Source organism: Lepidochelys kempii, chromosome 2, assembly GCF_965140265.1.
Source record: "Lepidochelys kempii isolate rLepKem1 chromosome 2, rLepKem1.hap2, whole genome shotgun sequence".
Classification (NCBI taxonomy): Eukaryota; Metazoa; Chordata; order Testudines; family Cheloniidae; genus Lepidochelys; species Lepidochelys kempii.
In genome coordinates this window covers 9549734-9575578 of record NC_133257.1, presented here as the reverse complement: position 1 = coordinate 9575578, position 25845 = coordinate 9549734, and the positions used below count along the sequence as shown (strand labels likewise).

The window sequence follows — 25845 nt, the reverse complement described above, 5'->3', positions numbered from 1 at the left end:
GAGGAAAAAGTATCTTTTTGGTATGTGCTGATGTTAGTTTTGGAAGCGTTGCTTGCCAAAGAGAAATCATTGATATAGTAAGGCTTGAATCATGAATAGGTTAAGATAAGGGACCTAATGCTGTGACTGTTGAAGACAAATGGAGTCTTTCCATTGACTTCAATGGGCTTAGGATGAGGTTGTGGAAGGGAAAATGAAGAAACTGGAAAGAAGAAAATAATATTCTTGTCACATTTACAATCACTAGGGCAGAATGGAAAATATGGCTAAATACATTAAAAAGAACAATAAATGTCTATTTATTTTGTTTTTAGCTTCTTCAGAAAGAAGAGAAAAACTTTCCTCCACTTGATCCAGAAGTTCTGTCAGTTTTTGTGCCTCCGTTTATCAGCAAAGAGGAGATTCAAGCGACAAATATAAATAGTAGTAACTTCAATAAAACAAAACGACGTTCTTTCCGAAAAAAGAAAGAGAGACCTAAGCTTGAAAATTTGAAAAATCCAAATGGGGAACAGAAAGCATCTGATACTGAGGATATTAGTGTTCCAAAAGATATTGATCTTATTGGCTTGCCACAACTATGCTTTCCAGGTGTGATGTGATTTTTCATTTAACTGTTAGTTAAGAGATGTTTATAAACACTTTATCTATTTGGTGGCCTATAATAATACCTCTTCCCTTATTGCTGCTGTTTATGGATATTGACAGGTTAACTTTTTTTATTTGTATTATCATAGTACCACGAAACCCCACTCATGGAGTAGGACTCCATTGTGCCAGGGCCTGTACAAGTACAGAACAGAGAGACGCTCCCTGCCCAAGAGAGCTTATAATCAAATTTTTCTACTTTCCTATATATTATGGTATTTTTAAGGCTGTCATCTCGTCTCTCCTCTTCTCTGCCTTTAGGTTGGAGAAAATACCCTTTTAAATATGAATGAATACCCTTTCCCACTCCAATACTATATATATTAGGATGTCCCTAAAATAGAGACCATTTCCCAAAAGGCTCTTTTAAAAAAAAAAAAAAAAAAAAAAAAAAAAAACATAGGCAGAAGTCCATCAGCTCGACTTTGTGATATGTTTTTGGCATGTCACAAATACAAAATGAGCCGTGTAGTGTTTTCACTTGTCCAGTGAAATTTGTGTATGGCTTAAGATGTTGTATAACAATTTCAGATCAAGTGAATTATGTATGTAGGTGTGCTATAATCTCTTTAAAATGAAGCATTACAGTGGAAGTAAAGTAACAAGTCTCATAATACTTGCTGTAACTATAGCAATGCAAGCTGCGTGATTAAAAAAAACTATTTTTCAGTAATGTGTTTTGAAAAGTACTTGTCTTATTTGCAGGAGGACTTTACATAACTTCTGAATCAAAAGAGGATCACATTCATTTTCTGGTCTTCACAGATGTCTGTGGTAACAGAACCTATGGTGTTGTTGCACAGTATTACCAACCTATTCAAGTATGTTTTTTAATTTACACTTTTAATAAAACTTAAATATTAGGTAATACATTTTAATAATATGTACTTAATTGGATGCCTCACATAAGTTATTGGATATTTGTATATTTTGATACCAATCTGGAACAACTCTTTAAGAGTAGTACTCTGCACTTAATGCAATATTGTGCCCATATACTCAAGCGCAGTTCCCATAGAATTCAGTGGAAATGGTGCTGGAGTATCTGAGAGCAAAATTTGGCCTTAAGAATATTTTTAGGTACATTAATGTTTGTGAGTAATATACTCAGTGTTTTTGGTAGATGTTCATAGTGCAAATAACTTGCTTTTAGCAGGTGGATCTAATCTTTACAAACTGAGATTTTTTTAAAGGAGTCTAAGGGAGTTAGATGCCCAAATCTCAATGGGAGTTGGGTGTCTAACTTGCTTCGGTTCCCTCAAAAATACCAACCATAATTTCATGAGTAACATCACAATATTAATATGTAGCTTTCTTATAGGATGGTTATATCTCTTCAAATGGGCAAGCCCACAGGGAATCTGTGCGGACTACTAAAGCTTTTGGCTGGTTCGTACCATTTGCTATTTGTGTCATATCCAGATATCCATATTTTAATGCCCTTAAGGACTGTCTTTCTTGGTAAGTATTACTGTTCTATCATTTATGCTTCTGCTGCAAATACATTTACAGTCAGTCCTTTATGTATGAATTGTCAAAATTTGACAATGTAGTGGGAATGTTTGAGTGACAATAAAACTGGAGTTTGTTAAAAGTGATTATGGCATGAGGCAGGGAAAAAACAAAATTAAAACAAAAGCCCCCTGGACAGTAACAAAATAGAAATGCAGTTTCAAAGAAATTCCAATGTTCTTTGCAATTTTTATTTGGCTATGCAAAATTAATATCTGCAGGGGACTGATTTCTAATACAGATTTATCTAGATTCTCCCTGAAAGATCTCAAACTCTACAGGTCTCTCTATTTGGGGGAAATTTTAAAACACTTCACTGTGAACAGAATAAGTTTCACAAAGAGGATAAGTAAACTTGTCTGTAATTGGTGAGGCACACTGTGGAATAAGGTGACCTAGCCACTCCATGTGAAGGAATACATGATTACTTGGATTCTGATAGTCCAGAGGCAAATTAGGAGGATTTATGGGATTCATGGGTGACTTTAATTTCCTGATATCTGCTGGGAGAGCAATACAGTGGTGCATAGACAATCCAGGAAGTTTTTGGAAAGCGTAGGGGACAATTTCCTGGTGCAAGTGCTAGAGGAGCCAACTAGGGGGGGCGCTTTTCTTGACCTGCTGCTTACAAACCGGGTAGAATTAGTGGGGGAAGCAAAAGTGGATGGGAATCTGGGAGGCAGTGACCATGAGTTGGTTGAGTTCAGGATCCTGACGCAGGGAAGAAATGTAAGCAGCAGGATACGGACCCTGGACTTCAGGAAAGCAGACTTCGACTCCCTCAGGGAACGGATGGCCAGGATCCCCTGGGGGACTAACTTGAAGGGGAAAGGAGTCCAGGAGAGCTGGCTGTATTTCAAGGAATCCCTGTTGAGGTTACAGGGACAAACCATCCCGATGAGTCGAAAGAATAGTAAATATGGCAGGTGACCAGCTTGGCTTAATGGTGAAATCCTAGCGGATCTTAAACATAAAAAAGAAGCTTACAAGAAGTGGAAGTTTGGACATATGACTAGGGAAGAGTATAAAAATATTGCTCGGGCATGTAGGAATCATATCAGGAGGGCCAAATCGCACCTGGAGCTGCAGCTAGCAAGAGATGTCAAGAGTAACAAGAAGGGTTTCTTCAGGTATGTTGGCAACAAGAAGAAAGCCAAGGAAAGTGTGGGCCCCTTACTGAATGAGGGAGGCAACCTAGTGACAGAGGATGTGGAAAAAGCTAATGTACTCAATGCTTTTTTTGCCTCTGTTTTCACTAACAAGGTCAGCTCCCAGACTGCTGCGCTGGGCATCACAAAATGGGGAAGAGATGGCCAGCCCTCTGTGGAGATAGAGGTGGTTAGGGACTATTTAGAAAAGCTGGACTTGCACAAGTCCATGGGGCCGGACGAGTTGCATCCGAGAGTGCTGAAGGAATTGGCGGCTGTGATTGCAGAGCCATTGGCCATTATCTTTGAAAACTCGTGGCGAACCGGGGAAGTCCCGGATGACTGGAAAAAGGCTAATGTAGTGCCAATCTTTAAAAAAGGGAAGAAGGAGGATCCTGGGAACTACAGGCCAGTCAGCCTCACCTCAGTCCCTGGAAAAATCATGGAGCAGGTCCTCAAAGAATCAATCCTGAAGCACTTGCATGAGAGGAAAGTGATCAGGAACAGCCAGCATGGATTCACCAAGGGAAGGTCATGCCTGACTAATCTAATCGCCTTTTATGATGAGATTACTGGTTCTGTGGATGAAGGGAAAGCAGTGGATGTATTGTTTCTTGACTTTAGCAAAGCTTTTGAGACGGTCTCCCACAGTATTCTTGTCAGCAAGTTAAGGAAGTATGGGCTGGATGAATGCACTATAAGGTGGGTAGAAAGCTGGCTAGATTGTCGGGCTCAACGGGTAGTGATCAATGGCTCCATGTCTAGCTGGCAGCCGGTATCAAGTGGAGTGCCCCAAGGGTCGGTCCTGGGGCCGGTTTTGTTCAATATCTTCATAAATGATCTGGAGGATGGTGTGGATTGCACTCTCAGCAAATTTGCGGATGATACTAAACTGGGAGGAGTGGTAGATACGCTGGAGGGCAGGGATAGGATACAGAAGGACCTAGACAAATTGGAGGATTGGGCCAAAAGAAATCTGATGAGGTTCAACAAGGATAAGTGGAGGGTCCTGCACTTAGGATGGAAGAATCCAATGCACCGCTACAGACTAGGGGCCGAATGGCTAGGCAGCAGTTCTGCGGAAAAGGACCTAGGGGTGACAGTGGACGAGAAGCTGGATATGAGTCAGCAGTGTGCCCTTGTTGCCAAGAAGGCCAATGGCATTTTGGGATGTATAAGTAGGGGCATAGCGAGCAGATCGAGGGATGTGATCGTTCCCCTCTATTCGACATTGGTGAGGCCTCATCTGGAGTACTGTGTCCAGTTTTGGGCCCCACACTTCAAGAAGGATGTGGATAGATTGGAGAGAGTCCAGCGAAGGGCAACAAAAATGATTAGGGGACTGGAACACATGAGTTATGAGGAGAGGCTGAGGGAGCTGGGATTGTTTAGCCTGCAGAAGAGAAGAATGAGGGGGGATTTGATAGCTGCTTTCAACTACCTGAAAGGGGGTTCCAAAGAGGATGGCTCTAGACTGTTCTCAATGGTAGCAGATGACAGAACGAGGAGTAATGGTCTCAAGTTGCAGTGGGGGAGGTTTAGATTGGATATTAGGAAAAACTTTTTCACTAAGAGGGTGGTGAAACACTGGAATGCGTTACCTAGGGAGGTGGTAGAATCTCCTTCCTTAGAGGTTTGTAAGGTCAGGCTTGACAAAGCCCTGGCTGGGATGATTTAACTGGGAATTGGTCCTGCTTCGAGCAGGGGGTTGGACTAGACCTTCTGGGGTCCCTTCCAACCCTGATATTCTATGATTCTATGATTTAGTTCCAAATTACACTGTTTTGAAGGCCTAACAGTGAGACTAATAAGCTACTTCCTAAAACTTCTTAAAATACTTCAACTTTAGCGGTGGGCCAAGAGATGGGGTGTAACTTGGGAAACTGTTTTGTTAACTACTGTAGCCTCAATTTATTGTGTGGGCTACCATCTCAAGTTTTCATATTTTCATCTTCAACCTGTTTAATTTGTATATGCTTGTGTCTGAAGTGGATTGTAAGCTCCTTAGGGCAGGTACTCTCTTTACATTTGTACAGTGCTGAATAACTTACAGTTGTAGGCCTGCTGTAATAATCTAAACGAAAAAACGAGTTTCTGCTGTTTTCAACGAATGCTAAGTCTCAAATTCCAAGAACCTATTCATGAATTTGCTGAATAGTTCTTATCTCTCTTTTCTCTTCCCCGCCCCCCCCCCCCCCAAAAAAAACAAAAACAAAAGGTTGTGGAGGAATCCCTTAAAGCTTTAGGCTAGTGGTTAGAAAACTCACCCAGGTTGTGGGTCACCAGGTTCAGTTAACCCCTCTGCCTTATGTGGAGAATGGGTCTGAACTTGGGTCTTCCACATTGCAAGCCAGTGCCCTAACCACTGGGTTATGTGCGATATTGTGGAACAGGGCTCTGTCAGTCGCTCCTCGTGAAGCTGTTCCATTTATAAATAAATAGTCATTGAAGGGGGGACTTGAACCTATATCTTCCACACTCTGGGTGAGTACCCTAACCAAACCACCAGGCTAAATAGTCACTCGCTCACTTTCCCTGGCCCAATGATTATTCATTGTCCATCATAATGCTAATTTATAGGTTTCAGAGTAGCAGCCGTGTTAGTCTATTCGCAAAAAGAAAAGGAGTACTTGTGGCACCTTAGAGACTAACAAATTTATTTGAGCATAAGCTTTCATGAGCTACAGCTCACTTCATCGGATGCATTCAGTGGCAAATACTGAATGCATCCGATGAAGTGAGCTGTAGCTCAGGGAAGCTTATGCTCAAATAAATTTGTTAGTCTCTAAGGTGCCACAAGTACTCCTTTTCTTTTTGCTAATTTATAGTCATTCATAAAGACCGAACATAAGAATGGCCATACTGGATCAGACCAATAATCCATCTAGCCCAGTATCCTGTCTTCAGAGGAAATGAACAGATAATCATCAAGTGATCCATCCCTGTCTCCCATTCCCAGCTTCTGACAGACAGAGGCTAGGGATGCATCAGAGCATGGTTTCGCATGTTAATAATCTTAAACCTCTTACTGATGCTTCAGAATGGACAGAGCAGAGACTGGCTTCTCTATTGGACAAACACCCATTATGATAAAACAAAACCTTTCAGAGACCTTGGATACAGTCAACAAAAGGCTATCACTGGCCCATCTGTGCAGTGTAGCAGAAGTAAAGAAAGTTTCACCCAGCTCTAAATATAATCATGTCAGTTTCCTCATGAAACACTAGTTAGTAGGTAAGTTTAGATCTTGCATTCTCCTGGCTTTTAGCTCGCTGCATTATCCACAAGGAAAGAGAATATTTTGATGTGGGGAAAGCATTCACCTCTGTCCATTTTATCTGCTTTGAAACTGAAAGCTTAATTCTGTGTGGCAGGTTGAAGCAAAGAGCTGGGGAGCATGCTCAGTGTAGGTGGAATATTAGCAATCTCTAACTTCAGCCTTCAGTCTGATTTTTATTTATTTATTTTATTTTATTTTTAAGCAGTTGGGTACTCAGATTTGGCTATGTTAAGTCTCATGCAGCAGCCTCTACTACCCATGATTTCCCTAATTCCTATCGCAGAGCGCAGTTTGGCTGATGGATCCATGTAGCTGCAGATCCATCAGCCAGGCTCTTCCCATTCCCCAAGAATGCTAGACCAGTAAAAATCCCCACAAAGCATCGGTTGTAGTATACAAAGAGTGCAGACTCTCTCTTTTGGGCCTTTTGTTGTTATAGAGCAGTGATACTCAGACTGAGGCTCGGGAGCTGCAAGTGGCTCTTTAATGGGTCCCCGAGGCTCTTTGCAGCATGTGATATTAAAATACTGTGTGATTTAATTATTAACCAATCAGGATGCTTATTACTATGTTCTTAACCAATTGTAGTTGATAAAAATAATAACACTTGGTCAGTCATTTTGCTGTGAGAATAATATATAAATAAAAATAGTAAATGAAACAATGAAACTCACGCTACGGTGGCTCTTTTGGGCAATGCTGGTCACTAATTTGGTTTCTGAACCACTTAGATCTCAGTATCATTGTTATGGAGGAACAGTATTATCCTCTATCTTAAGTCCGCTAACAATTTTTTCCAACGTATTCTTTTTTTTTTTTTTTTTTAGAATAGCTCTAACACACTGACTTGAACAGGACTTTGAAAGTTGGAATGAAGATAGTTCTGGGGGCAGGAAGGTGTCTCTTGCTGCTACTTATTCCGCTCTGCAGCTTCAGGGGGGCAAAAGATTCTAGTTCTCCCAGAACAGTCCTGTGCACAGTTCCCATGCTCCAGCACCTCCAGGGAACAGGATTTGGCCCGAAGTGGGATTGATATTTTTATTCATTCATGATACCTCTAAGGTATTTTTATCTTTTTTTTGGCATTCAGCTCAAGTTCCTAACATAAGTCAAAGAGAAGCCAGTAGTAGAAATTACAACTTGTTCTTGTCCCAGCTAATTTATTTTAATCTGAGACATGTTCATATTTTGTAATTGGATACATTAAATCCTGGTGTGTACCTTGCGTCACATTACTGATTTGCAAATTTCCGTCAGAACAATCAAGATCTTTATATTCTATATGATTGATCTTAATGTTACAAATACTTGTTACATTACAAATGGGCAGTGCTGGTGATTCCAGTGCCAGAACAAACTGAAAGGGAGACTGGGAGTGTGTGATTCTGTCTCCAATGCAAACAATTGAGAGTCTGGACCGTTACAAAACATTGTTGCTGTTGGATTAATCTACAGGAGTATAGCTCTTTTCAAAAAGTTAAGGGTTTCTGGAGTATTGAACAGGTATTTCCATTCCAGTGTGTTTTGTATGCTATCCATGTCCTGACACACATCAGTAATAATACTTTTCATCAGTAGATCTCAAGGGCTTTACAAAGATCAGTATCTTCTCCATTTTACAGTTAATGAAACTGAGGCACAGAGAGATGAAATGACTGGCCTAGGGTCACGTATAAGCAGGAATAGAACCCAGATCTCGTGAGGTCTAGTCTAGTACGCTCGTCCCTAGGCCTCAAGTTCTACTACTCTCCAGCTAAACTGAAAAACATCTTTTAGTTGGTGGCAACAACCCATTTCTGGGTGAATCCCCATCTTGGATGGATGAACATTCTCTCTCTCTCTCTCTCTCTCTCTCTCAACATGTCTCTAAGTCTGTTCTACAGAAGGTTATGAGCTATTTGTGAGCCAGCCCAAAGATGCTGTTAGAAGGCCTTCCTTTCTGAAAAATTTCTAAAGTAAATCATGCTTAGTTAATAGTGTTAGAGAACCTGTACACTCCTTTGTAATCTCTTTGCTTGAAGTATATTTTTTGTTCCCACAGCTCATTTCCGTCGGGCAGGCTTTTTTCCAAGGCATCACTATCAGATACTGTAATAGTATATTAATAGGCGCAGTTCTGTTTAAAGTTGTCTGTCCCTTTCCTTTTGTACATTTTCCCTTCTTGATGCAAATGTCAGGATTTAACCAGACTAATTGTGACATATGATTTATTGGACATGGTAAGGTACTGTTTATGCCTCAGACCACTCACTGGCCTTCTCACTGTGCTGGTAATGTCTGTTGCAGATATTAGTGAAAGACGCAAGGAGCTCCGTCTGTTCAGTTTAACAAAGATAGTTAAGTGGTGACTTGATCATAGTCTATAAGTAGCTGTATCCTTCTCTTCCCTCATGGATCACCTGGAAGCTGACAAGTGCTCATGTCTTGCTTGTGAGTCTGATATTCTTAAGGATCATGAAAATCCTGGGGAGGTCCTAGCAGCGGTGTTGGGTAGGTGGGAATATTCAGTCCACCTATCTGCAGCAGCTCTCTGCTTATAGAAAGGATGACAGTTGGCTGTGCAAAAAGAAAAGGAGTACTTGTGGCACCTTAGAGACTAACCAATTTATTTGAGCATGAGCTTTCGTGAGCTACAGCTCACTTCATCGGATGCATACTGTGGAGACTGCAGAAGAGATTATATACGCAGAGACCATGAAACAAAACCTCCTCCCATCCCACTCTCCTGCTGGTAATAGCTTATCTAAAGTGATCATCAAGTTGGGCCATTTCCAGCACAAATCCAGGATTTGTTAGAGGAACAAATAGTTGTTCTCTAACACAGGATTTGTGCTGGAAATGGCCCAACTTGATGATCACTTTAGATAAGCTATTACCAGCAGGAGAGTGGGATGGGAGGAGGTTTTGTTTCATGGTCTCTGCGTATATAATGTCTTCTGCAGTCTCCACAGTATGCATCCGATGAAGTGAGCTGTAGCTCACGAAAGCTCATGCTCAAATAAATGGGTTAGTCTCTAAGGTGCCACAAGTCCTCCTTTTCTTTTTGCAAATACAGACTAACACAGCTGTTACTCTGAAACCTGTCAGTTGGCTGTGCCTCCATCTGAATAAGCACTATATAACTCTGGTAGGGTACCTTGGTAGCTTCCAGGAACAACTCTCTCTCTTGCCTAAACGATGCAATAGGCAAGTTGGATCCGTGAGCAGCTTTACTTAAAAGTAATATAGCAAAATACAATGACAGTGCAACAGAATAAAATAGGTACCTACCGTAGCAACGGTGACAAGGTAATAGTAGGTGGCAGCTAATGGTGGCGACTTATAAACGTGAAAGTAAACTTAACTGCTACTCAGTGCAACAGACTTATGTTAAATAAAACTCCAAAACCCATTAAACGTACACAAGAACACTCACCATCAGCACCTTCAGGGTGTGTGCTCCCTTGTAGTTTTAAAACCCCAGACACTTTTTGTGATTGTGGGTGTGATGAACAGGAGTTCAAAGGTGGCACTAGTTATCTCTGAATTAGCAGAGGCAGTCCAGATAATAGGAGTGAGACACTTTTATATAGAGCAGGTTAAAATTGATACAGTGGTAGTTGGTGGTAATCCCAGTTATAAAACGACAGCCATCAACTATAAACAGGCAATTGCATTTTCGTACAAGCTCCCTGGTCGTCTCCTTGATTAGTCTGTGATGAGATGCTGTCTCTAGCATGAGGACTTTCATACCACACCACCCAAACCGACAAGGTCTCCCCAGATACAGAGGATAGTCTCCTGGTTGTTCACACAATTCCACAACAGCTCAGGTTCTGCAGTACAGCCAGCAATTCTGGATGCAGCTTTCAGTAGCTGGCTGCTGAGAAAGAGTAAATGAGAGAGAGCTCGCTGCTAGCAAGCCTGCAGGTGCAGTGTGTCCTTAATACCAGTCATGTGGTTTCAGCAGGGATTTCTGGGCAACTGAGTCTTCCAAATCTCTTCATCTAAATACAGGCAACTGCTACTAGTTCCTATTCCGCTGGATGCCTAAACCTGATAAGGTAGCACAGCTGGCTCCCCTCCCTTCTCATGAAATTCTGGACACACTTTTTCAGGCCATGATCCTTTAACGTGGCTTGTGTAGTCATGGCAGAGCGCTGGAAGAGAGCTCTCCCAGTGCTCTCAAATAAAAAACAAAAAACAAAAAAACCCACCACAACAAAAAAACCTCCATGAGGGGTGCAGCTCCCAGCGCTTGTGCACTGTCTACACTGGTGCTTTACAGCGCTGAAACTTGCTGCGCTCAGGGGCGTGTTTTTTCACATCCCTGAGCGAGAAAGTTGCAGCGCTGTAAAGTGCCAGTGTAGACAAGCCCTTAGTCTTTCCTGGCTGAAGGGATGGGGCCAGAAAGTGGGGTTGGAGGTTGAGGTCAGGAGAAGAGATGGGAAAATCATGGGGGAAAAAATTGGATCACTGTTGCTTTGATAGGGAAGAGTTGTCATCATCTGAAAGGAGGGGCCAAACTAGGAGTGAATTTTGAAGCTATTGGCCAGATAATCTATATAGATTTCTGTTCAGGAGAGAACATTGGTCTAACTTTTCAAAAGTGACTAGTAATTTTGGGTAACTTTTAAGTGGCAGACTTGAGATGCCTTGAAGAGGTATGAGTTTCAGAAAACATTGAACCCCCACCTTCTGGAAGTCGGGCCTCTCTGGTGTTTCAATTTGGACAACCAAAAATGTACCCAAAATTACTAGTCACTTTTGAAAAATTAGATGGCTGTATGAGACTCCTCAATGGCTGGCTCAATGCTAAGAAAGGTAAAGTCCGATTATATCTTGTGTTTAGGAAATTTCCTTTGTCCCAATACTGGATTTTTCCTAGGTATCGTACCAAATATTTCAGAGAAATTTTAGACTGTCATTACGTAACCTTGTAGTTTGTCAGAAAGGACTTCCAGCACTGAAAGTAGAACCTCTCTGTGATGTGACTCCTCCAGTTATTGGCTGGAATAAACTCTTACCTATTTGTCTATGTCTCCTAGTGGCTGATCAGGATCCACATTCTCTGATTGTGGGGCACAGCTGGTGGTCTCCAGTTCATTATTGTGCTCTGTGAAGCTCTGTCTGTTTCCTAGGCAGTGTGTAAACATAGGGAAAGAAATGATCACTTCCACATGGAGCTTAAATCCCAAGTTAGACACAATCACAACAACTATTGCATTGAAAATATGATAATGTTGTGGTATGAATTGGAGCTGACAACAGTGTCTGAACTTATTTTCACAGGCAAAACACAATAGCATATTTACGTACAAAAAATGAACCAAAGCATTTTTAAAAAAAAATCTGATGTAATTTAAAATTGACAATTTATATGAGCACAAAAGTTAGGAAATTCAAAGTTCTAACTTCTTATAGTTAATTTTTTGCTACAATGCATGCACGTTGAAGCACACATTTTAATGGTCATTTATTGCACTACTGTACATTTGTGCACTGATTTAGGAAATTAAACTTCTGAGTTTGACGTGCATTTAATTGCTCAGTTGTAATGCTGCAGTAGTAACGCTTTTTTTGGATTGTGTATTTTTAATTTATAACTGAATAGTGCGTGTAAGCCTGTAAAAACGGGCTAATTTCCAATAAGCTTCAGCCTTCTCTGGTTTTGAAGTGGCGAAGAAGTTCAACTCCTAAAATAGAAACATTTTGACAGACGTGCACACATGAAGAATAAATAAACTTGTGTGTGAAAGATATGAAGGAGCAGCTTCATACACAGCAACATTGTTAAAATCAGTTGGAGCCTCTAAATTATCTAATAAACCAGAGGTTAAATAGTTGCAATAATACTTTTATCCATCCCAACAGTTTTTTTTTAGTTTTAAGGTATCAAGGAAGAGTTTATTTTTTAGCCTCTTTACATGTTACATTTTAAAAAAATATTTGACATACTTTAATTTCAGCTTACTGGTACATCTGACACCTCGCAGGGATTTAGACGTTGATGATCGTATAAAAGAATTTGCAGCAAAATTATCTTTAATACCCAGTCCTCCACCAGGAACACTCCACTTGGTAATTAGTGAAGCTCAATTTCATAATTATTTTAACATTACCTACTATATAATACTAAGTGTGCTGTTTGTGTAAAATGGGGCATATTCTGTAACACCAGTTTTAATGCCAATGTGATGCCACTGAAGTAGTACCTGTGCTCCTGGGGCACAGACTGCTCTTACCCTGTTTTCTAATGGACACATGGTACACAGCAGATAGGGTAGTGAGGAGAGGAAGCGTTTTTGAATTTTTAGAGTGCTAGTCTAGTACTTGGGAGATGTGGCAGAGCAGGGAATTGAAACAACAGATGTTTTGTGTGACCTTGGGCAAATCACTTAGCTTCAATTTCCCCATCTGCAAAATGAGGACAGTACTTCCCTATGTTACAGGGGTGTTGGAGGAATAAATACATTAAAGAGTGTGAGGCTCTCTGATACTACAGTAACGGGGTCCATATATAGATGCACTGTAAAAAGGGGTGTATTCTCCCTATGTGCACCTGGGAGCTTCAAGAGGCTGCTTTTGGAATGGTTCAGCTCTCCACAGTTCCTTCTGTGGGTTGTCTAAATGGCATGATTCAGCTCTTAATTATTAACCTTATTTATATCAAATCAATTATTATAAGCTGGTCTACACTTTAAGTTGTAATCAGCAAGCAGTGAAATTACAAATTATGTTTTGGTAAAGTTTCTCAGTTAGAATTGGAGAAAAAATATTAGATAATAAAGCAGGTGGATCCAGACAGATTGCTCTGATAAAGGCAGAGGTAGCCTAGAAAGACACAATGCAGTTAGACTAAACTTACAATAGACATAATTGACAAGAGTCCATTAAAGATGATTATGATTATATCAAAATACTTTTTATAATTTTGTGTAAAAAGGTATTTCATTTCCTCAATTTTAATATCTGTTTCAGTATCTAAAATCTCTTACTAGACTGAAAGGAAACACAAAGTGCTTTATAAATCTTTATGGAGATTGTTATTATTGAGTTTAATACTTCCAGTACTGCAATTATCTTTTGTACATAAAGCAAAATGTTAGGTTCTGTGCTTTTATTTATTTATATAATTTTCTGTCAGATAACCGTAATATTTTATTAGAATTGGGATTTAAAATTTCATGTTCTATGGGACCATTTCTTCATTTAAAAATTAATTGAAAAACATGTGTTACTACAGATATTTAATATGAAACCACTACAGATAGTCTTTCCATCACGGGAGGATCCAGACAGCCCAATTATTGACTTGGATCTTCATCTTCCATTACTGTGTTTCAAACCAGAACAGGTGCTACAGGTAAAAACAAAAAAAAAAACTTTAAAGAGGATTCTGTAAAGTGTCACCTTTTTTTTTTTTTTTGCTTGTGTTACCTTGATTCTTTTCTTGTTGTTCCCAGAAAAAAATCTGCAAGATGGAGTCCGGGTTGAGAATACATATCAGTAATTTAGGGTTAAATACATTACAGAGATGTAATTATCCCCAAATCGTGCACTTGTAAACACAGGAAATTCAGAGCTAAGGTTAAAGTTAAAATAAATCCGAATATATTAAAATACATGGAAATGCACATTTAGGGCACTCAAACAATTTAACTCTATGTAGTAACACCATGCAATAAATGTTTCTGATTAAGGCATTTTTGTGTTTTGGGGTCCAGATTAGATTAAACTGATTTTAAAGATACATTAGCTTGATTGTTCTTTTTCCTTCATGGTCTAACACCAGGTGCTAAATTTCTTAAAGGACCAATTGTTAAAACTCCTAAACTAAATAACAGATTTACTTGTAAACTCTCATAAAATTCATTCCATACTAAAACAGTAAGTGCTATAATTTTGAGGAGTATACGCTGTTTTTATCATACATAGCAGAGAATTCAGTCTGTTTTACATGCAAAACTCAGCCAGCCATAACAATGGAGCTGCAACAGGTGCCACCATTATATTTGTCGAATGTAATTAATGAAGAAAGGCAAGACAATGTCCTGCCAGCAGCCCTTCTTATTTTCTTAATACATCACCATTGTCCCCCTCAGCTGATTTCCCTTTTGAACTGAAGGGCTGATTGGATCCTTGTTTCATCTGTGCCTTTGGTTTGTTCCTAGTTTGCATCTCAGTTCTGAAAATAGGTAGTGTTGGCTTATTTTTTTTAGCCATGCCCACTATGTCGTGTATTTGTCTGCATGCATTTGATGCACAGCCAGCCTTCCCATTTGAAAATGTTGTGCATGATCACCTCCTTCTAGAGCCCATACAAGCTTAACAATTTGTGGCCCTTTACTCTAAAATTTATGTGGTACATTTGTGTGTTTCAACAGTGTCTGGTTTTGCTTCTTATCCCTTTAATTTGAGTGCTATAAAGGCCTCTTACGTTGTAGTCTTGTGGCTAGAGCCAGTGGACTGATAGACAGGACTCCTGAGAAGAAATCTTGGTTCCACTGAAGTAATGGCATATAACTTTCATTGACGTCAGTGGAGCCAGTATTTCACCCCAGTTTTTATTCCTAGCACTCTGGCTGTGTAAGAATCCTTTAACTTGTCTTTGTCTCAGTTTATCAATGTGTAAAATATGTATTACTGTAACACTGATCCCCTGAAGGTGAACCTTAAATTGTAAAGTGCTTGGAGATGCTTTTTATAGAACTTGCTCTATGTAACAAGTGTTATTACTAATATTCATCATTTTCATCATTGTTTCCAGATTATAACTTGCATCTTAACTGAGCAGAGGATTGTTTTCTTCTCTTCTGACTGGGCCCTGCTAACACTCATAGCTGAATGCTTCATGTTGTACCTTCATCCTATTCAATGGCAACACACTTTTGTACCTATTCTATCTCGTCAGATGCTGGATTTTGTAATGGCCCCAACATCTTTTCTTATGGGATGTCACATTGATCATTTTGAAGAAGTTAGCCAGGTTTGTCATAGAACATTCCCACTCTTGCTGTTGCTTTTCCCTAGGTCTGTTTAGTAAGTCACCTCCCTTGCCTCAATTCAGTCCCTCTTTAAAACAAATTTTTGCCAGATTTCCTACAAAATTTTTTTTAACTTCAGCAGAACCATCATTTAGTTATTGAGTGGATTAAAAAAATTTTTTTGTTTGTATTCTTATAACTCTAGTCTGTCTTCTCCTTCCCCAGCGTGGTCTATGATAGTTGTTTGTTATGTGATGTCAGATTTGGGTCCCAATCCTGCAAATGTATGCTCAGATGTAATTTATGCACATGAGTAGTCCCATTGAAGCCAGTGGGAATTTTCCTGTCGATAACGTTTTGCACGTATGTATGTGATTGCAGTATCAGGCCCTCACACTGTCAATTTTTCAGGGAGGGCACATATCTTTGCTTGTTTCTCTGCAGCACCAAGCACAGCTTTGAAAATGCTTAATATTTTTGTGCAGTACATGGGCCTCAAATTCCTAATTCTTTGTCATGATGGATTTCCAGATTTACATTTTTAACACTTGTGGCACCTTAGAGACTAACCAATTTATTTGAGCATAAGCTTTCGTGAGCTACAGCTCACTTCATTGGATGCAGCTGTAGCTCACGAAAGCTTATGCTTAAATAAATTGGTTAGTCTCTAAGGTGCCACAAGTCCTCCTTTTCTTTTTGCGAATACAGACTAACACGGCTGTTACTCTGAAACCTGCCATTTTTAACACTTTGACTTTAGCAATATAAAAGTGCGTTTTTAGAATGGGATTTCAGAATTGGATTCATAGTTTTCTTCTTCTCTTTGAATTTTAATATTTTAACAAGTGTTTTGTAGGTTGATATATAAAGAGCATTGTCAGTGACAAATAAAACTTCAGTTGCTCAAAGTGACACTGTCAGATAGTTTGGGCCCAAAATTTAGCGTTTTACATTTGTTGGAGGGTGTGTGACTGTCTGTCTGGCCACGCTATGAGGCTTTCAGTGACATGGCTGTGCTACAGCGCGCAGTGTAACTGCTGTTCATTAGCAGGAGAGCGCTCTCCTGCCAACCAAAAACTTCCGCCCCCCACAAGTGGCAGTGGCTTTGTTGGCAGGAGAGTGCTCCTGCCCACAAAGCACTGTTCACACTGGCGCTTTTTGTCAGTAAAACTTTTGTCATTTGGGGGTGCGTGGAGTGTGGGGTTTTTTTGTTTGTTTTTTTTTTTTAACGCCCCTGAATGACACAAGTTTTGCCGATTAAGTGCCAGTATAGACAAAGCCTGAGAGAGACATTCCTTTGCAGCGTTGGAAACCCAAACACAACAGCATTGTGCTAGTAGATATGAGATTAATGAATATGACTAAACCAAATTAATCAGTCTAGTCTTGTCCAGGATCAGTAAAATGCAAAACCAAACATTTTAACCTGTGAAAGTAAATTGTAGTAAAAAATATTTTCAGTCTACATAGTGTAGGTTGGTGCAACGAACACAAGTACAATTAAAAAATATTCTTATCTCAGTGTCACTTTGAAGTTTTTTTATGTACACTGCATTATAATCTGAATTATGTAGTCCTTGACCTTGCAAATAGATTTATGAATTCAGAACTTTACACACATTCATTTATTTCTCCAGTTATTTTCAGTATGAAAACTGAATAAGGACTATTCTGAGGTGATTAAAAAAAAAAAAAAAAAGGTACTTGTATCTTGTCTCACAGATCCTGTTGTGTCCCTTCCTGGCCACCCACTAGGGTTTATTTGAGGGGAGTCCAAAATTCTGCTGCTCTGGATTCCTAGGGGGTGGTAAGCTTCTGGAGTCTGAACAGAATCCAGCCACAGACCCAATCTCAAGGTCCCTATGCTCACTCACAGGGCAGAGACCTAGTATTTGTCCCTATATGCCTTCCACATGAGTGGTACGCATGTGCCACAGTCTGGGACTTTTTACATCCTAAAGGCAATGTCCCTCACTAGCTCACCATTCCCTTGGGAGTCCATGGGGGGGCGGGGGGGGGGAACGGCAGATTATCTGTGTTCCATCAGGCAGGCAAGCAGGGTTTTTCACCCCCTTGCCTATCCTGCCCATGCAGTAGCCTCCCTCATCTTATTCTGGTGCAAGATGTCACTTTCCCCTAGTTCCCTACATGAGTCCCTTTATAGTGTCCTGCTGGGGTCACCTTCTTCTTGTTCTGCCTTTTGGTAACTTTCCATTACTCCCAAATCCCCCTTCCTTCAAGAGAAGTTACATGCAATCTCACAATAACACATAAACAAATGCATTTTTAATACAATGGACCCCCAAAGGTGTTTAACTTAATTCAGAAAGGTTTATCCCTGATATGCAGGAAATTTCCAGCTGTTACAGCTTGTACATATATGTTGATGTGTGGAGGATTTATGGACTTATTCATTAATACTACATGGAGAGAATATTAGATCTCCAAATCTGTGTATTTTTTCTTTGAAATCCTAATAAATTAATGTGAGATTCATTTATATTGAAAATAATTGTGTAGTTGTCTCAGTCCTCCAAAAGACCAAGTTAAAACAGAACCATCCCTTTTTGGTTATAAATTACAATACATTCCTAACAAGTTAAGAGCGATCACTGTGCTGGAGTAACTCATTTTATATTTAAGTGTCTGCAGGCTACATCAAGAGGAAATAAATATTTTATCAACATTATTTATATTTAATCATTAACACGTTTGTTTTTACAAAGGAAGCTGAAGATTTAATTCTAATCAACATTGATAATGGAGACATTACACATTCAAAATCATCTGTAGATGAGGCTGTAATTCCAGATGTCCCTTCACAAGCAGCAGAAACATTTATAAAAAGGTAAAAAGAAACCTGAGTGGTTCATGCCCTAAGTAGGATAAGTCCCATGGAAAACTCTTTATAACAGATTTTGTTTACTTCACATAAATAAGAACACCAGACTGGGCAAGGGCAAATTGGACTTTTTGTACAGGTAGCTTTATACAGTTACAGTGCATATATCATAAACACAACCACAGTATCCTTTCTTTATTATCTGATCAATGTAATGCTCCTTTCCTTACGGTTACTAATGTTGGTATTCCATAATCGTGATCCATCTATACTGGAAGAAGAATAGGAGACACTGGGTATGGTTTAATTAGGCCAAAAATTTATCACTACCCAGCACATAAAAGCTCACAATGTAGGTAACTCCATAATTCTTTAAATATCTACCTGGGGGCTTTCATCAAACCCTTTCTACCCCTCTCCCCCCACCTTTTCCATTTTGGTCCCTAGCCAACCTGCTGCTGGAACCTTAACATCCTCTTCCCCCACACCCCATCAAATGAGGGTTAAGGTGGGCTATAAAGGATGTGGGGGAGGGGGGTTTGGCTCCCTACTGAGCTGGTCATAGGCATCCTGAACCTGTCCTATTCTGTTCCTTTAACAAACACTTCTTCCTGGTGCAGGGAGGGCTTGTCCTTTATCAGGTCCCTGCCCTTCCGGTTCCTGGGGATGAGTCAATGTTGCCTTGCTGACCTGTTCTGCTTCTGCACCTCTCTAAACCCCCCCCACCCCCCCGGTATACCCCTTCCCCTGGCAAGCCAGATAATGGCCACCCCACTTAAGGTGTAATGCCGTCATTGCTGACTTATTAGAAGTCAAATATTGCCCATACCACACAAGAATGTTTCCAGGGAGTATGTACATTGGAGATGTCCAAAGTTCCATGTTTTATTACGAGTAGGCTTCACAAGAAATGTTACTGGCTTTATAGCAACACTTGCAATTAAAATCTTGTAATTTCTTTAGTTGAAAGTAGGGTAAGATGCAAGTTTCTCTTTATTTTTAAAAAACAAACAACCCCTTGTTTTTAAGGGATAACTCATTAATTTTTTCTTTTCTAGAGTTGAGAGCCTTCAGTTGCATTATGATCTAGAACTCTGTCACCTCAGCTCCAGTACAGACTTCATTGAACTACAAATGCGCAGGAGGGCTTGGCAGCAAAAACTGAATACTAAAGTTCAGCAGATTACTTTGCAGTTAATTGTCAACATCTTCAGGTGGGTGATGATATTGGTTGTATGCCATAAAGCCCTAGTACCAGTTAACATCCACACCTACTCTATCTCTGAGAATATTATGTTGCTATTTTTTTTTTAAGATACTGTGAAAAATCTCTAGATCTGTTGAAGGACACTGATAAGAATTTTTTTGCTAGCTTAGTACAGTGGCCAGTGGTAAAATTTTAGCAGTTCACATATTTGGGTATAGTTTCGTTGTTATCTATAACTTCAGATAAAGAGTTCATGGTATTTTGTTATGTCCTGAGGAACTTAAAATTCTTGTTTTAAACTCCCTGTCATTTCATGTAAAAACACCAGGAAGAGAGATGTAGCCCAAATGCCCCAGATTTGAGAGTAGATTATGGTTCAGTATAAATAGCACTAATAGTCACAGAAGTAGTGACAGTGCCTTTTAGACCTGCAGACTCTGCAAGGGTCGTAAGGAAGAATAAAAATATGCTTAGGGAAAAGGGATTGTATAGACATAGCCAGTGGGCACAATGCAGAACTGATTGTTCTTATTGTTTGTGACCCTTTAGCTCTGTATGTCTCTGCCATTGTGCACGTGAGTTCAGATGCGGTGATTGATCTTTGCAGCCCCTTGACACATAACAGACAATACGAAGTGTCACGAGTCTGCTCTCCCAACCATGTGAAATTTAAAGCGTAAGAACACAAACAGGAAATGAAAAGTTATTAAAGTGCTTTGTAGTGTGGTTACAGATGGCATGAGCCATATTGATGGCAATCAAAGTACTAATACGTTTGTTTCATTTTCTCATAAGCGGATGAAAGAACGCAGTCAACTTGGCTTTGATTTTTCTTGTTGGTTTCAGTCACTTTCATAAATCTTTGCCCCAGAAATCTATTGTAATTTGCCTTTACATTTCTGGAAAATCTCAAATTTCCCTTTAGTTCCCTCAATCTTACTTTATTAATGCAAGGTTGTGTAGGTTTGAGCAGAAACAGATTGTTTCAGAATTAGTAAAATGTACTTGTCAGGTCCTCTCCCAGATTTTCTGAGTATCTTAATCGCTTGGACCAGAGGCACATTCTTCTTTTCCTCTCAGGTATTTGCCCAACTGCTCCAGCTCTTCTGGTTCTGAGACCCTAACCCAATACACTAATATTCATATAGTACCTCAGCATGCTCGGAACATTTACTGAACATCCCATTCATGTGGGACGTCCATAGGTTTGTGTGTGTTTGGAGAGGTGTCACTTCTAGTGCCCAGGTCCTACAAGAAAATAGAGGACAGAACGGAGAAAGAACACAGATTCTGTAAATCTAGATTTACCAGTGGGAGAGCTCCATGGTTTACAGGTGGATTTATCATGATATTTTAGCTTTATACAAAGGAATAAAAATACTGAAGGTTTGATGATTCTGCAGGCTCCAGTGAGGGAGTTTGTTAAATTCAAATGATATATTTGTGATGGTTGCTAATGTAGCACATTGTGAGATAAATGGAACAGTACACTAATGAGGGGAGTGTCGGCATATAGCTCCGTCCCAGTAATAAATGTAAATTGACGTGTTAAGACTATTTGAGCTCACCCCTACGGCATTTGTTCAATTCCAGGTAGCTGGCTTACTGGTACTTGATTGCCACTTAGTAGATACTGACATAGTCTGGAGAAGGAAAAAATGGTTTTTCTAATGAGTCTGAGGAATCTGATATGCTGCCAGTGTGAGATTTGCTGAGCTTTTACTATTGACTGTTATACACTCAAAATAAATATTAGGTGAAATATACTTTGCTATCTGACAAGTTTAACTCTTAAAATTACATTAAATACTTGGCTACAAAAATGCTTTGTCTCTAAATAGATAACAGATTTTAATTCTAGATCATATTAGCATTCTGCAAATGGGGTTGCCATCTTTCTTCCTTTTTTCCTTCAAACTTTCTCTTTTTTGTTCTTTTTTCCAGCAATGTCTCTTCTGTCTTCTAATGCTCTATCTACCAGAGTCCAGGAATGAAGGAAAGTAAATCTTTGTTGATGAAATTTCTGTTTCCAGCTCAAACTGTCTGTTTTTATTCTCAATAAAGTGTCTTGTATTTCTGTATGCAGAGGTTTTATCCTTTTAAAAAAAAACAAAAAAAAAAACCCACACCCCTAAATAATGTAGGTTTATATCCTTTTATTAACCACCATTTTTCTAAATTCATATGAATATTTAAGCTGCAATAATACGGTTAAGATAATACCATCAATCAGTGATTTTATGGCTCAATCGGAGGCAGTATGGTCCATTGGACCGTACGCAGAACTGGGCAGTTGAGTCTTGGATTTTAATCGAGCTCTGCCAGTGATTAGGTGTGTGACATCAAGCAAGTCACTTCTTCCATCTGTGAAACAGGCTGATATCATCTACCCATTCCTTAGATAGTACCTTGAGATCTATGACTGAACAGACCTAGGCATTTTTAGTCCTTATGAAAAATCATAAAGAGCAGCAAACATACTGATAACTCTTGCAAGATTCTGCAAACACTTCTAGACAAAATTGCCACACTCCATTTGCCATGTTTGTCTGCTTCTCCCACAACCGCTATGTTTATACATAGTGACAGGTTTCAGAGTAACAGCCGTGTTAGTCTGTCTTTGCAAAAAGTAAAGGAGTACTTGTGGCACCTTAGAGACTAACCAATTTATTTGAGCATGAGCTTTCGTGAGCTACAGCTCACTTCATCGGATGCATCAGCTCACGAAAGCTCATGCTCAAATAAATTGGTTAGTCTCTAAGGTGCCACAAGTACTCCTTTACTTTATACATAGTGAGTGGAATTTACAGTTGTGCAGAGGGCCAAACCAAAATCTAGGCACCATTTTAAACCATATTTTAATCATACTTGAGCCTTGAGACTTGTGGTACATAGGTCTTGTACTGGCTCTCTGCACAGGAGTGAACGTCATCTTTAGGTATGTTGTCCCAAATTTGGTTCACCATACCATTACCATCTTCATTCAAATCCTTCCTGAAAATTCAGTTCATCCTTGTTACTCAATATGAATCAGTAATTATTATATAATAACAAAACAGATCCCTTATTTCAGCCACCATGATATGCATATGTCTAGGGTAAGTAACCTCATGTTTTTTACCCATAGCCCTTGGTTCAGAGAGCAGCCTTCTCGCAGTCAATCTCTCCTTCCTGTTTCTAGAGTAACTTGCTTTTTTGGCCTCTTTCTGGAGCACATAAGTTGCTATTAACTCCTGGTTTGCAAGGGAAAGAGAAGAGCCTGTACTTTCTGCCATAATATATATGCTAAAATATAGATGCTTGCTTTTTTTTGTTTAACCAGTTCTCCCTTTTTTCCTGTCTCCTCTTTTCTGAATTAAATTTCTTTTGCTTAACATGGTTATCAGCAAAGCTGGTTTTATGGCTAGACTTAGTGGACATTGCAGCTGGATGTGCACACAAAACATTACAAATGATCAAATACCTTGCAATGTAATGGCACCAAATAAGGCCCTGATCCTGCAGTTAGATCTGCACAGGCAGATCTTTTTGTCTGTATGGTGCCCCAAAGTGGGGTTCTTGATGGCTTCATGGGTCTGTCCCCACACACACATAGTTGCAGGATTGGGGCCTAAATTATTACATTAATAAGCAGATGGTACTGCACGGTAATTCAGATATTGACGTTGACCCCAATGTGTCTCAATGGATTTGCTGATGGAAAATGTCAGTGATCGTAGATAAGATTCTACATTAATTTTCTTTAATTCAGTGATTTAAAAATTGTTCAGAAAACAGGACCTGCCTTCTCGCACTGCAGTATGGTTCTATTAGTACCAGTGGTTCACTGCAAAAATGCATCTCTTTACAAAGTCTCCAGACTTCTAACCTGCCCTTTATTAACAGGGAGGTCAAGGACCATCTAAATTATGAACACAGAGTGTTTAATAGTGAAGAGTTTCTGAAAACAAGGGCACATGGGGATCAGCCATTTTACAAAAAGGTAATTACATCCTTGGTTTATTCTAATCGCCTGTTAGCTTATTATTTTATTATTATTACAAAACACCCCACATTAAATTATTGAAATTTGGACTATATTGTATAAGCTACTAGTTTTCATAACACATTGACTAGATTTTAATTAAAAATATACAGACAACTATGGTAGCATATTGTTCTCTGAAATTATTTTTGTCTCTCTTCCTCAGGTGCAAATGAAACATTTTTTTCAAAGTGAAATTTTCCTTTTGCAAATGGCCAGCATGAGACTGAAGTCACAGCTAAGGCTTCAAAATAGGACTCAAGTGGGCATAGATCTTTTGCTGAAAAGGGGTGAATTTTGCCCTAAGTGAGCCACAGTAATTTATAGTCTGGGAAAATTAATCCTTATATTTTTGAACTGGCTTCAAGGGTTTTACACACAATGATTTATATTGATGGTAAAGTCAATTTTGCAGCTAAACCTCTGGAAGATGCATTTAAAAATTTTAGGGATTAGATTAAAAAACAAACAAACAAAAAAAACGCTTCCCAAAGTTTGGAAGAAATATAAATCCTCATGTTTCACTGTGTAAATCAACCTCGAACTACTGAGGGTTGAAAAGATGGTTTCTCGATGGGCAGGTTATTCCATAACTGTCTACTTCAGAATTTTTTGCATGCTCCTCTGAAGGAGCTAGTTCTCACCACTGCTGGAGACAGGATTCTGGATTAGGTGGACCCCTGATGTGACCCACTATGGCAATTCCTATTTAAAATGACAAAAGCAAAGGAATACAGGATTTTTCGTTTATTTTTAATCTACTCCTTTTTTACAGTAATGTCGCTTTAAGAAGAGTTGAATGCGTATGGGACCAAGTAGGAGAGTTTGAGGGAGTGGGAGCATCCAAAATCCTATCTGCCATTTCAGATTCACTCCTCAGAAGGAGTAAGATCACAAGTGCACTTACAAAATTTACAAAAGCTTCATTTATTATAATATTGCTACTTAGACAGTTGGTTCTCCAGAAGCTGCACTCTGCATCTTGCGAAGAAATTAGATCACTACCACTAATAGATTGTAATAATTAGTTTTCACCTCGACTAGATAATGAAGCTTTTTGAGTTCGCTACTCAAAATCACAAGTAGAATATTTTTGAATGTTCTATTTCTAGAAGATGCCCAAGGTTGAAGGAAATGGGTCAAAACACTAACTCATTTTACTTAAATCTATTCTGTAGACTATACTAATGTTCATGCAGATTTAATAGGACAAACTACCAAATCTATGGTAGGATAATTTTTTTATTTTGGAAAGATTTTTATTGTGCAAAATATGCATAGCAAACAGAATAAGGAAAAAATGTACAAATCATGAAACAATCCACTAATATTTCTAATCAGGAATATTTCCTCAAGACAGCTTAAAATGTTTATTTTAAAATGTTTAAAGAAATTTCAAAGCCATAAAAAATGTTGTGTACAATGAATTGTTTTTTAAAAAAAAGTTTGTATAATTTCTAATACTTCATTGTAAATGAAATATTAGTAAGTGAAGAACTAAAATTGACGTGTGTGTGTATGCTTTACATCTTCAGGTTGCTTTGAGGATTTGTGCCATCTAAGTCCTCAATTTACCAAAATAAAATCAAATGACTTTATTTTCTTAAATGCTAAATAGCCTAATGATATCTTCATTTACAACAAAATTAAAATTGGAGCACCGCATTTAACAAAGTGGCCAGTAATACCAAGCATTATGTTAAAAGGGCAGTTGGTTCAGTTGCTGCTACCTGTTATCTTAATAAACCCAGTTGTCAATATAGCATGCCATCTAGTGGGAAAATAAAGTTACAAATATATATAAATAAAATTCCCAGAATTGCTGCTTAGATGCCACTTTGACAAGTGCATTAGAAATACTGTATATAGAGCAATGTATTTTGAATTGGAATCGACCACCTGGTAATTTTAGTCCCGCCCCACTGCATTGTAGGAGAACTTATTATATATGCGGTTTATTTTTTCCTTATTTTTAAAATACATTAATATATTATTTAAATTAACTGAAGACCTGTGAGCATAATTCCCCCTGGCCCTTAGCCTGTGATACCTCTTCCCAGACATGGAGTTTATGCCCCAGGCAAAGTAGTGGAGAATCTGTCTGTTTTCCCATTTAAAGAGAGCTCGTTTTCATAACTACAACCAAAGATGTAGATAGCATCTTGCGTTAACCTTAGTAAATTTGTAAGGAGGTCAGGTATCACCGGCATAGGTATGG

The 25845-nt window shown here is 39.1% G+C and overlaps 1 protein-coding gene across 5 annotated transcripts in view; it reads left to right on the top strand.

The window, feature by feature from the left end:
* The window catches only part of DENND3 (DENN domain containing 3), a 70374-nt gene that overhangs the window by 7877 nt on the left and 36652 nt on the right, over positions 1-25845 (top strand). For 2 of the 5 annotated variants that reach the window (XM_073330017.1, XM_073330018.1), the window contains 9 exons: positions 315-591; positions 1354-1469; positions 1970-2109; positions 12537-12648; positions 13814-13933; positions 15338-15556; positions 18281-18402; positions 19455-19610; positions 23489-23585. In XM_073330017.1, the coding sequence (XP_073186118.1) occupies positions 315-591; positions 1354-1469; positions 1970-2109; positions 12537-12648; positions 13814-13933; positions 15338-15556; positions 18281-18402; positions 19455-19610; positions 23489-23585 (1359 nt within the window). Of the gene's footprint in view, positions 1-314; positions 592-1353; positions 1470-1969; positions 2110-7415; positions 7651-12536; positions 12649-13813; positions 13934-15337; positions 15557-18280; positions 18403-19454; positions 19611-23488; positions 23586-25845 lie in introns of those variants that run through there. The other 3 variants (XM_073330019.1, XM_073330020.1, XM_073330021.1) reach the window with 3 other exon arrangements.